This window comes from Cryptomeria japonica, chromosome 6 (assembly GCF_030272615.1).
Source record: "Cryptomeria japonica chromosome 6, Sugi_1.0, whole genome shotgun sequence".
Lineage (NCBI taxonomy): Eukaryota > Viridiplantae > Streptophyta > Pinopsida > Cupressales > Cupressaceae > Cryptomeria > Cryptomeria japonica.
Window position 1 is genome coordinate 215,042,159 of NC_081410.1, and position 14,086 is coordinate 215,056,244.

General features: G+C 36.9%; 1 protein-coding gene across 4 annotated transcripts in view; it reads left to right on the forward strand.

Moving 5' to 3' along the window:
• Positions 1 to 2,679: 2,679 nt before the first annotated feature.
• Positions 2,680 to 14,086, forward strand: part of LOC131071421 (actin-related protein 7) — a 173,125-nt gene continuing 161,718 nt past the window's right edge. The window contains exon 1 of one of the 4 annotated variants that reach the window (XM_058007241.2): positions 2,680 to 3,012. In XM_058007241.2, the coding sequence (XP_057863224.2) occupies positions 2,935 to 3,012 (78 nt within the window). In that variant the 5' untranslated portion in view covers positions 2,680 to 2,934. The remainder of the gene's footprint in view (positions 3,013 to 14,086) is intronic. The other 3 variants (XR_009112513.2, XM_058007239.2, XM_058007240.2) reach the window with 3 other exon arrangements.

Consider the following 14,086-nt stretch of genomic DNA (forward strand, 5'->3'; position numbering starts at 1 on the left):
CCTATTATTTCAATCTATTATATCAAGGATGTTTTAGAATGATCAAAGAGTTCTTTATCTTTGAATGATTGTTGTGCCTGGTTCTTTCAAGGAAAGATTAAATACATGCAGAGTGGTCATTGTAATAAAGATAAATCATCAAGTATAAGAAACTAAATAGTTGACAGACTCGTATCAGGTTTCAGGTTAAAAATTATCTAAGAGGAAACATAAGGAATGTCATGAGGAGCCAACTTGACTCTGCACCCAATAGTAGTAAGGCACTGATCTCATTAAGTATTCCCTTTTTGTATATGTTATTTAATTTACCCAATAGGCCACAAATTGTACATAATTTAACCTTATAAATATGCTATAATTTATTTGAGGTAGACCCGCCTAGGTATTAGTAGAACCTAAAGTGAAGGGATTAGCAACCATATTTGGTTTAATCCATTAGTTGGCCAATACTGATTGTTGAAATTGATCATTAAAATTAGCCTATTCTTGGAGTTTAACAAAACCTATAGTTTTGAGCTCCAACATTTTGCACCAATAATTTCCTCCAACTTGGGCACCCAAAATTAGAAGACAAACACTACATTAAATGTAACAAATGATGAAATACCAATAGACACTTATTGCCTCTTTCGAAGTACCACTTGGAGAAGATTAATGATCACTCATTTTTCCTCTTCACTTTTCATTATCCATCCCATTCTTGGCATCCATATGTGGGGAAAATAATATTAAATATTTACGTCTAAAAGTCAGCTTTACTACTACTAGTGGAACCCATCATCCATTATGGATGTATTACAAACAATGGTGAGAATACATATTACAAATTTTTCTTTCAATACACTCTAAGTGCTTAAGAACAATTTTCAAGGGTTTCAGAACCGTCCAATATCACAAAGGATTTACAAGGTAGATGAGACCTTAATCTTAACAATATGTCTTCAAACATTGGTAGAGCAATGTAGATGCAAGGTAACACCAACAAGACCAAAATCATGATATCATCCAACAACAAAAAATACAACCAACATAAGTTCTACTTTGAATGAAACACTCTTGAAATAGTAATTGAGTACAAAAACCTTGGGATTGACTTCAACAACAATCTTATTTGGGAGGGCTATAGAAAAATTAGAAGTTTGGGAGGTTGGAAAGATTTATATGCTCTACAAAATAGATGCAGAGAGGCAAAGCCATGTGATTGGAAAAACATTCAGATTCTTTTTGGGCTCTTAGTGCTTCTAGTGGAACTCTATGGGTATGAATTGTGGGCTAGTAGTACATCAAACTCTATGTGGAAACAAATTGAGAGAGTTGAAAAGTGCTTGATCACAAGCAAGTTCAACATTAAAGGTTCAGTTCCATATGGAATTATGCTAAATTAAATGGGGGTTGCCTCTATTGAAGCAATTGAAATGACGTGTCTCATAAGTTACTTAAAAATAATTGACCAAATGGAAGCTAGTAAGTGGGATAAGGTTGTTTTCAATGACATCATGAGAAAACACAAAAAATTATGGACAAAACAAAATAAATGGATGAGCAAAATAGATTATTTACTTGAAATCTTGTCCTACATATAATAAAGAGAAAATATTTTGTTTTAGATAAGTTCCACAAGCATATGTGGGGTAGAATGCTAGGGAGAAAAAGAGTATTATCTCGAAGACTTCAACTCCACATGTAACCATCAACAAAAAACCTACATAGCAACTAATATTTAGTAGAGAGCCAAAATTCTTATTGCTCAATTAAGAACCAACTCTCATAAACTCCAATGCAAAACGAGGATGCAGAAAAGACTTAAAGAAGCATGAGAAGAAAGAGTGTGTATAATTTACAATATTGGGGCAACAAAATTAGAAAAAAAAACACTTTATTATGGAGTGTGATGCCTTAATAACAATCTAATGACAAGTATTTATTGACATAATTTATTTAGCGATGATACCATTGAGAAGATGGGGATACTTATTATCTCTTTGACAAGAAAATGATTGAAATGCAAAAATATCAAAATGGAAAAGAGTATGTATAATTTCCAATATTGGGGGCAATGAAATTAGAAAAAAACTCTTTATTATGGAGTGTGATGCCTTAAAGGACATCAAAGACATGCATAGCAATCTAATGACAACTATTTCTTGGCACAATTTATTTACCAATGAGACCATTGAGAAGATAGGGATGCTTATCATCTTCTTGATAAGAAAATGATTGAAATGCAAAAGATCAAAATGACAAGGTTAGCTATCCCATAGACTAGTTTTAGCCTCCTAGATGTTAATAGATATATCCAATCCAATTGATTCTAATTATTAACCACTTTCCATTTTTTCGCCCCTTTCAATCATTTTTACCCCCTTTTAAAATGCAAATGGCTAATCTCCACACAAAATGACACTATAAAAAAATCCCAGCAAAACACTGCGTTTTTTTGTTCATTTTTTGTGTTTTTAGAGTAATAGAGATATAGATCATGAAGATTTAGCTACTAAAAGTTTTACAATTCTGTTGTGTTTTGTAAATTTTAAAAACTATACAAAATACTATTTTGTGTGGAGATTAACCACATCCTTTTTAAAATTATTTGTACAATATTAATGAAATATAAGTTTAAAAAAACTTTAATAAAACTAACCTCTAGCATTTCGCTTTACCCTTCATCGCCTTAACCCACGAGGAAAAAAGAACATGTTGTAGGTGGAAATTGCTCGAAATGTGTCCGAAAGCATTGTTAGTGCCCCTTTATTTGTTGATATTGAATAGTTTGACGAGAAAGAAGACCGGCAAAGCTCTGTAATTCAAATTTAAGGGGATATCTCCTGGGTTTAAGCACTGCTGGATTTGGACGCCTGCACTATCTCTCCTCTGTGAAGGCCGAGCGGAAAACTAGTAAACATATCCAATCCAAGCATATTAATATTTGTATCAATGGAGGCAGTAGTAATTGACGCGGGTTCGAAACTTCTCAAGGCAGGTCTAGCTCTTCCTGACCAGGAGCCGTCCATGGTACGTATGTTATCTCCATAGTTTTTTTTTCTACTATCTCTCATAATTTAGGGTATTTTACATTTTATTCAACTGCAAATACTGGTAATTTTGTTTTCTCTTGTTTTAATTCTACTTATAATCCACGCAAAGACAATGCATAAATACCAGGAGGCGAAGACATATATAGCCTGTGAGAGAAGCACGAGATATTGGAGAAAGCACACTGAGCAATGAAAAACCCGGGCATTTATTCCGGGAGCTGGTAAATAAGGTGTCCCACCACAATATGTGCCTGATTATATCATTATAGTGATTGTCAAATCCGTTATGTTGGGGTTTAATTTTTCAGATGTCCAGGCGGTGAATAGCCTCCACATATTCACATTTGAGTAAATGCCGCATGATCGCCATACTGGCTGTGGCTCGTGTCCCCCAATGAAGGACTGGAAATAAGATCTCTTGATCGAGTCACTAGCCAAACTGATACTTCTCCAGTCTCTTTTGTGAGCTGCTACACTGGCATAGATAGTTTGCCAGTTGATAATGGCAGATATCCATATTTTCAATTTGTCTCTTAATCTACTCGACCCACATTTTGTGACTTATCAATTTCCATTGAATTTACACTTACTATTGTCTAAAGAAATTGATCATTACTTACCTTACTCTCTTTTACAATGGCTAATCGTTTGGTTTTGTTGTTTGTACTGCAACCAGTGAATTTGTAGAAGACCTATCTACCTTAGCCTTTACTATCTCTTTCTATCCCTCTAATATAAGTTGACCAAGGTTTCCCCTGAAAACCCATCAAAGCGAATTTTGATTTAACAATGAGGCGAGTATCCACGGTGCACATGTTAACACTGCAAACGACTTAAATCATCCCCATTAATGGGGTCAGTTTTGGGGTAGCTCAAACATTATGGTAGGATAAAGTTATCCTTTGAGGGTTGATTATTATATGATTATCGTTTCCCTCAAGCATCTTTTTAGTCGCAACTAGTCTTCATGTAACCTTTATTTTTTTTAAAATGCTTACAATCTTGGCAAATTGCATAAAATCATGATCTACTTGGAGACTGGAGCTATATACCAAAGCAAAAAGTCCATTTTAAATTTAAGGGTGAAATTTTTTCCAGTCCTTGATTAGGTTGGAAAGAGGAAGACTATTATTTTGAGAGTACCTCATACTATCTATTCATTAGATTGGAAAGAGGAAGACTATTATTTTGAGAGTACCTCACACTGTCTATTCAACCTTTATCACCTATCAAAGTAATAGGGAGTGGTTGTTCCTATTAAGAAAGACAGTGTAATCCCAAGATCATGGAGTTATAACCTACGATGGATGGCCCACAAAAACGTAGAAATAGTTTTTGGTACAATATTGTAATGAGCAAAATGGCGTTAATAACTCTGCAAACATTACAATACACCTCCGTTGTATGATCCAAAACCAAGAAGCCTGTCCATGTATAGAGTGGAGTCCATGAGCCCAAGTTTAAGAATAAAACAATACAATAAGATTTGAAAGTTTCTTCAAGTTAAGCTAACACCTAAATTGGAATAAAGAAAACACAAAACTAATTTTTTTGCTTACTACAAAGTCAAATATACAAGTTGCATAATTAACTAAGTACTAAACATAATCATTTACACCAATATCCATGCCAGATTGACTTGGAGAAGAGCGGATGGAAGGAGGAGTTTCATGCTGTATCCCCTTATGACAACTTCGTTCACACTAAACAAAGTTTAAAGACAAACAAACTTGACCTATGCCAAGCAAAGAAGCATCAATTAATATCCACTTAATGTCAAAAATGTACGGGAATAATGTAGAATAATTGTGTTTTAAAAAATATTCTTTTGAGGAGGTAATAAATATGAACAATATTCTTTCATGCCTAGTGTCCATGTGCTTTTTCAAAAGATTGAGGGTTACAAGTCTCTATCACATGAGTCATAAGTGCTTAGTTGGCATGATAAACTTAATGTGTTGTACACGTCAACAATGAACTCGAGAAGCATCACTCCACTATGATCTGTGAGAAAAATCATGTTAAAAGAACCTATTGTAACAAGATGAGTTTAAAAACCCAAAGCTCCAAATCAAGTTGTTCCTCAAGCTTCTTATTAAAGAGGAGTTGTCTTTCAAATTAGGAAGCAAAGGAGGGGAACTAGGTGATAGTTCAATAGCATCAATGGAACTCTCATCTTGTACAAAGAGAAAATGAATATTGTGCAAGAAAGAATAACAATTGGTGTGAAAAGATAAGTCCTTTCTAAAAGTGGGGTGCCATGATCATCGAAAGTAGAAATTGTGAGAGGAAGAATCACTAAAGTGTCACGTGCATCCAAGGTAGGAATTGTTGGATGATAATTAGTGTCATGAACATCTTTAGAAGAAATTATGGTAGGTAGAGCTACTAGAGGAGATAAATATAATTGACGAGTGATCCTATGCTTAATTTGCGCTTTCTCCTTAGTATGTATTTGTTGTGATCATTGTGACTTAGGTTGACAAGTTTTGCCACTATAAGAACATTCAGGTGTAGTTAGTGTTGGTGTTGGAAATAAGCCACACCCGGACCAACGATGGACTGGTCCAAGAGGGGCCAGTGGCTCAGTGGGAGAGCACTCTAGTAGTGTATGGAAGGTCCTACGTTCGAGTCCTAGCTGGTCCATGTCTCAACATGGTATCAGAGCCAGGTCCAGGCTAGGAGCCCCAAGCACACGAGAGGTGTGGCTTAAGGGGGGGTGTTGGTGTTGGAAATAAGCCACACCCGGACCAATGATGGACTGGTCCAAGAGGGGCCAGTAGCTCAGTGGTAGAGCACTCTAGCAGTGTATGGAAGGTCCTAGGTTCGAGTCCTAGCTGGTCCATGTCTCAACAGTTAGATCAAAGCTTACCCTGAATTTAACTCATTTTTATAATGGGGAAATTAATATCTTCAAAGTGGAAGTGTTGTTTGTAACTAGAAATGGGCAAGACAAGAAACTAAGTGCTTTGTGATGCTTGTTAAGCAACTTTTTCTTCTCGTCTTCATCTAAATGTACATGTTAAGTGTTGAAAATAAACCCCCAAATAATTCCATATGCCAAAGTAGATCCTCCATATAGGATTTTCTTGGGAAGTAGTTGGCATGTGTCAACTGAATTCCACATGAATAAAGAGCCACAATGATAATATAGATAAATCAAGATGAGTATAAATTGAAGCTATTACCGGAAAGCATACTAGTTGTAAGACACTTTCAAAAAAATGCCACTTTAAAAGATGCTTGCATCACTAAGGTGCGCCCTTCACGAAGAGTGCTCATGAAAATGATAATTGTCCCAAAAATTCGATCTAGAGGCTGAACCAACTCTTGTGACAATGATAAAGTGATTAGGAAAAACATATATGCATGCTAGAAAATTTTTAGGCTAGGTGGAGAAATTAAAGTTTTGGCACAAATGGCAAGATGACCCAAAATTATAATTGAAGGCAGACTTTGTTCTCGGATAACAAAATTGATCAAATAACATATATCTAGTTGTTAGAATAATATTTAATATTATTAGTGTTAATGGTCAATAATGTAACTGGCTGTTAGACATCTTAAATGTCTACAGTAACAAGTAGTTAGAAGTAGGTAGTTAATTAATAGCTACAGTGTTTTGTATTTCTATAAATTGTAATCTTTACCAGTTAATATGAACTAAGATATTTTTGCCAGTAAATCTATCATTCACATGGTATCAGAGCCTGCTATAGGTTTTAAAAAAAATTCTTCTTGTGTAAAATTTCGTGGGCTTTTTAGAAGCTTTAATTCGAAGTTTTTGAAGGTTTTTTTTAGCTCTCGGTTCACGGGTCTGTTCGAGGGCATTTTTGCCCTACCCGTGTCTGTTGGCTCCCGTGGAAGGATTTGGTGGAATTTAATTTTCGCGACTTGTGTTTAGCATTTTCGCGTGTTTGTTTTTGCATGCCTTTTTGCTTGTGACCTCTGTAAATATTTTCGGCCGTTTTTTCTGCCCGCAGCGGCTAGGGTTTTCACGTCTGTTTTTTACATACTTTCGTGTTTTTCGCCCTCTGCCCGACGCGTGACTTCTTGCCCGCAATTTTCCACGAATTCTTTTGTTTCCCGCGCGACCTTTCGGCAGCGGCTCGTTTTTTTGCGCGATTTTAACTATAAAATCGCGACGCAGAATTTTTCCACATTTTGGTTTTTCAACGACACCTGTATCTCTTCCGCCTTGTCTTCCGTGCCCTAGGATTTAACCCTTCAGTCGATTTTTTTTTCTATTTACATATTCCTTGTGGGTTTTTCGAGTGCTCTTCTAGGTCTTCGTTCGATTTTTCTGGGTCATCTGAATTTTTTTTGCCTCGAAAACTGTGCTAGGGTTTCAATTCTTGTCTGAGAATCCGACTTGCGGAATTTCTAAAAACCCTTTGTTTTTATCTTTTGGTTTTCGTGCATTCGTGCCTTGACCAGTTCGACCTTGGGGTACGTGATGGCATCTCTGACCAATATAATGCTCGAAAGTAGCCAAAAGTTTAACGGCCGCAACTACAACACCTGGAAATAGCGTATGTTGACAATTTGTGAGTATCGATGTCTTGATGCCGTTTTTCTAGGCACGTCTCAACGTCCAGACACTGCCGAAAAAGATCAGGACAAATGGGATGAGCGCAACTGCGAAGCCGTCATGCTCATCAAACTCTCTGTTACCGATGAGTAGCTACCTCAGGTACCGTTCGACAAAACTACGAAGGAAATATGGGATCATTTGAAGAGTCTTCATGAAACCTCTGACAAGAGAAGAGCGTTCTTTCTTAAGAATATGCTCTTCATGATCATGATGGATGAAAAAACATCTCTTCAAGAGCATCTGACAAAGATCAAGGATATTTGTGACCAACTAGAAGCTATTGGTTGAAAAATGGAGGAAGAAGATATGGCAGTCATTACTCTGAAGAGTCTCCCACACTCGTATGAGCATTTCATCAAAACACTCAATATCACTTCCACTGACGTCGATTTGAAGTTTTCCGATCTTTGTAACAAGCTTTTACAACAAGATTGGTGGCGACAGTAGTTTGGAAGCAGTACTAGTTCTCCCTCCACCTAGCAAGCATTCTCTGCCAAATCTTTTGCTAAGAACAAAGGCAAGGCTCAATCTTCTTAGCCGAAAGGCTCTGGTTCTTCTCAGGACAGCAAGAAGAAGAAGAACGTTCAGTGCAATTATTGTCACAAGTTTGGTCACATGAAGTCCGAGTGTTGCATTCGATTGGCTTCTGAACAAAAGAAGCAGGGAGGGTCTCAACAAAAGGCAAATGTCGCAGAGCACTCAGAGCAGAAAGAATCTGCTTTCTATGCTTTTATGGCCAAGAGAACAACAGATCCAGTACAGTCTTCTACCTAGTATATTGATTCAGGGGCTTCGTGACATTTTACTCATCGTTGGGATTGGTTCACAAAATTTGACTCATTCTTAGATTTAGTAATCTTCGGAGGAGAAGAGTACACAGTTTCTAGTAAGGGCACTGTTCAGATTCACTCAGGAGGTAGAAATTTAATTTTTCTTGATGTCTACTATGTTCCAAGCATGGAACATAATCTTCTCTCTGTTAGTCAGATCATGAGGCATTCTCCTCAATTAGATGTTGTCTTCAGTTCGTCCATCTACAACATTGTTGATAGGGAGACTCGTACTACAACCGCCATGGGACTTGAGGATCATGGTTTGTATAGACTTGCTGATTCTGGCGATTCTCAGGAGCACGCTTTGGTTGCTTGGAGTACATCCATCCTAAGTCACAAGGTTCGAATTCGAATTCAAATTCGACAACCATGAAATTCGGATGAAATTCGACAAGGGAAAAATTCGAAAAAAAATTCGGATAAAATTCGCCTTCTATAATTTTGTTTATTTTTAAATATATGTATACTTCTAATAAATTATCAGAATAGTGACCCTTGTTGGAGAAAATCCGAGGGCGACCCAGCTATTGCAGACACCCATGACCCAATAGATACCAAGCATATACAAAGAATACCCATGATCAGCTGAGTTGTGTTTAGAGGCGGATAGCAGTTCTTTATAGAGGAAATTCGATTAAATTCGATTTTTTTTATAGAAGTTTGAAATTCGATTAAATTCGAACCTCATCCATGAAAATCGCCATATCATGTGACTTAGCATCCATCAAAACACTTTGGCATCAACGTTATGGGCACTTAAACGTGCACTATCTCTCTCAGTTATATTGGGAGGGTTTGGTTGCTGGTCTACCTGAGATGCAACCTCAAAATCATGGAGTTTGTGCAACCTGTCAAGCTGGAAAGCAGCATTGGACACCATTCTCGGATAGTGATTCTTGGCGAGCCTCCAAGGTTCTTCAGTTGGTTCACGCTGATGTATGTGGCCCAATGAACACTCCATCTGTTACTGGTTGCAAATACTTCTTATTATTTGTTGATGATTTCAGTCGTAAAATGTGTGTGTATTTTTTGAAAAATAAATCAGATGAGTTCAACACATTCCAACAGTTTAAGGCCTTAGTTGAGAAAGAATCCGGTTCTCAGATTGTCACTCTAAGGTCAGATAATGGGGGGGAGTTTTGTTCCAATGACTTCTCTACATTTTGTGCTACACATGGCATTAAATGCCAACTCACCACACCATACACCCCTCAACAGAATGGTGTCATTGAACGTAGGAATCACACCATTACTGAAATGGCTCGTTCTATGATAGAGCATAGAAATGTTCCTAAGAAATACTGGGCTGAAGCAGTTTGCACTGCAGTCTACCTTTTGAATCGGTCGCCTACACATGCCGTTAAGAATTTGACTCCTGAAGAAGCCTGGTTAGGACACAAGCCTAAAGTGGGCCATTTGAAAGTCTTCGGTTCTACCGCTCATGTATGGATTCGAGACGCTAAGCGTGCTAAGCTAGATTCAAAGAGCCAAACACTTATGTTCACTGGTTACATCGACAACCACAAGGCCTATAGGTTGATTGATGTGGAGACAAATCATCTCATTTTCAGTCGTGATGTTGTGGTTGATGAGACTACTGGTCCATTCATGCCTACTACTCCTAGTCCCGCGACTCCATCTATGCAGACTCCTGATGTTGGTGTTCGTCTTCCTCTTGGTTTCCATGATGGGAGGGCTTTAGAGCATTCTGACTCTGAAGATGAGGAATCTACTGATCCAGCACCACCTGGTTTTTCACAGGAATTGCATCCAGATGACTTTGTTCCAACAACTCCAGGGGATGTTGTTCCTCCAATGCCAGATATTGGTACTTCTACCCTCAGGCCTAAATGGTGGGCCAAGACTATAGGAGATCTTTGTGATGATGAGCTTCTTGAGGATAGACCAGTTCGCCGCAAGAGAAAGCAGCAAAATACAGTCAACCTTGCACTTATGGCCAACATCCACAACATCCATGAGCCTCGAACGTATTCCGAGGCTAAAGGCATTCCTGAGTGGGAAAAGGCTATGGACACAGAATACCATAGTCTTCTGAAGAATAACACTTGGGTTCTTTCTGATTTGCCTCCTGGGAAGAAACCTATCAGTTGTAAATGGGTTTACAAAGTCAAGTATCATGTAGATGGTACTTTGGATAAGTACAAGGCCAGATTGGTTGCTCGGGGTTTTACACAGCGGGAGGGCATCGACTACGAGGAGACTTTTACTCCTACTGCCAAGATGAGCACAATTCGTCTTCATCTTGCCATTGCAGCTCAGTTTCGATGGAAACTTCACCAGATGGACGTTAAGAGTGCATTCCTCAATGGTTAGTTACAAGAAGAAGTTTATATGACTCAACCTCTTGGCTTCAAGGTTCCTGGTAAGGAACGTTAGGTTTGTAGATTGGTAAAAGCCCTCTATGGTCTGAAGCAAGCCACTCGGGCTTGGTATTTCAAGATTGATCAGTATTTGGTTGAACATGGTTTTCAACGCAGTCCCTCTGACACTAATCTGTATGTCAAACTATCTGGTAACGATATCCTTTTACTTGTTGTCTATGTGGATGACTTGATCATTACTGGCAATTCAGCACATTTGATTACAGCCATCAAACATGACTTGTGCCAAGATTTTGACATGACAGATTTGGGGCTTCTCCATTATTGCTTAGGTGTCGAAGTGTGGCAGACTAGTGACAATATCTTTATTTCACAATCCAAGTATGCCCGTAGTTTGCTTGACAAGTTTTGAATGCAGGATTGTAAACCTGCTTCCACACCTATGGAGAAAGGGCTGAAGTTATCAACCAATTCTAATTCACCTGTAGTAGATGAGACTGAATTCAGGCAACTAGTAGGCAGCCTCATCTATCTCATGGCCACTAGACTTGACATCTGTTTTGCTGTCAACTACACCTCTCGCTTCATGACAGCCCCAAAAGCTGATTATTGGATTGCAGCGAAGCGAGTGCTGCGATATGTGAAAGGCACTTCAGACTATGGCATTTTGTATAGCAGGTGCAACGATCCAAAGTTGATTGGTTATACTGACTTAGATTGGGCAGGATCAGTGGATGATAGAAAATCCACTTTTGGGTACCTATTTAGTTTGGGTACAGGTGCTGTCACTTGGAGCAGCAAGAAACAATAGGCCGTAGCTCTTTCCTTGACCGAAGTCGAATACTGGGGAACAGTCAAGGCCGCATGTGAGGCAGTTTGGCTCTGGAGGATGCTTTGTGACATGTAGATGCCGCAAGCAGGTCCTTCTCCCTTGTATACTGATAATCAAGGGGTGCTCAAACTAGCCAAAAATCTAGTCTTCCATGAATGTACCAAGCATGTCGAGCTTCATTGTCACTACATCCCCGCCAACTGGTAGAAGACGGATCAGTTCAGTTGCAGTATGTTCCGATAGCGGATCAAACTGTGGATATTTTCACCAAGTCTTTAAGCCTAGATAAGTTTGTAAAATTTAGGGGACAACTTGTTGTTTTTGATAGATTGACCATTAAGGGAGGGTGTTAGAATAATATTTAATCTTATTACTGTTAATGGTCAATAATGTAACTGGCTGTTAGACATCTTAAATGTCTACAGTAACAAGTAGTTAGAAGTAGGTAGTTAATTAATAGCTACAGTATTTTGTAACTTCTATATAATGTAATCCTTCCTCAGTTAAGATGAATGAAGTTTTTTACCAGTTCATTTCTTGAACACTAGTTGCTGCTAAATTTCAGGCCAAATAAACAAGTGTAATGTCCCCTACTAGGTTTAGGACTGTTTTAACCATAATTAATCTATTTCAACAGACTTATGTCTTAAACTAAATTTATTAGGAGACAATTCTATCTTAACATGACTAAAATCACGGATAACGTAATCTTCTTTCTTATGTTGAATTGATGATAATCCAATTTGATTTATTTTCTCAGTCTTACTTGTTCATTCAGATTATTGTTTCTATATATGTATGTATATGTATATGTATATGCATACGTATACGTATACGTATACATATATGCATATGCATATAATCTGATTGATAATACAATATTATTATATATATAAATATATTATCCATATTCTGATTTGAAAATATAAATAAACAAATAAATGAATTATATTATAAATCATTTATATATTTATTAGTTACCTGTTTATTAACTACCTATTAGATGATATATTATATATTACTACAGAATAGTTTCCAGAAATTATTATATTATTATGAGTATTAATATAATTACTAGAATTCTGCATAAGTATATTATCAGTTGCATAAATTAAACATACATATCAAGCACATCTCATGCGTACCACTATGGACAAGGATGTTACTGCCTGTAACTGAATAAGAGTTCTGATCTGATCTGATCGATGGCTACCCGATAATATATATACCCCTTTTTTCCTTCCCTTCGTGCCTATATTATATATTCCCCCCCCGTGAATGAGCGCGATCTAATTCTTATATTTTTAGAATTGAAGAGTCGCATCTTCTGAATGTGAGGAATCATGTCTCTCTTGGATCGAACCACTCATAATTAGATACATCTCTTCATAACAAAGAAGAAGTCTTTATTATGATCGTTGTCTTAATGTAGTCATCGCATCTCTTCGTTAAGTCTCATGTAATCACTGGTGATTGTCATCGTCATACATTTCTTCATAACTTCATCATGCCCTAATATCAATTATAATTTAGACTTATCAATGCCTTGGTAATCGCTGCCTCCTCATAGCTGATCAATTATCGGTTATGATTGAGCTGTTACTAACTAACGGTGGGTTAGAGTGATATTATAGTTGATCATCATTAAACTACAGGCTATTAACAAAATTGTAATCACCAATCACAGGGGTGATAGATTCAATGGCTAATGATAATTGTGATCTGTGAAACAATCTTTAGGAACACTCGATATGTCGTAGTATCACTAATACTGCCATATATCATGTTCCTTGCTGTTAGATGCCTTCGATGATTATAACCGTTTTTGATTGACATTAGTTGGCCATAGAGGTAATCATCATGTCCGTTGATCTTAATTATTACAAGCGCTATCATATTGATAAAGATTCTGAATTCTCACTGATATGAATTCTTCCTTAATTGCTATTATAGAAGACTTAATATTACCTGTTGCCGTCTCATAATTTAATCAATTTATATCGTTGGGTGGCGATACTTGATGAAATTGGATGTTTATTTTAATACACCGCTGTCATCCTTATTTGCTTATTAACACCTTGATAAAAACTAATCATTGATTAGTCACCAATATTGTAGCCTCGGGTCTAATAGATGCTAATGTTAGTATGTCTGTGTAACCGCATGCATCAGTGTATAATACTCCAACTGTATTTATTTATACATTACAGATTATATTCATATACTGTGTACTCAGAATATGTATCTGAGTCTTCAACAAAGTGTATGAGTATTCTGTACAGCTATCCATAATCTGATCAAAATTTGTATTGTATTTTAATATTGGTTCTATTTATGGTATCGTATTAATACGATATTATTTATAATGTATTTTGACAATTTATGTTATATTTTATATTTATTAAATAGCACGTTATATGATAAGTGTAATATATTCAATATATCTATTT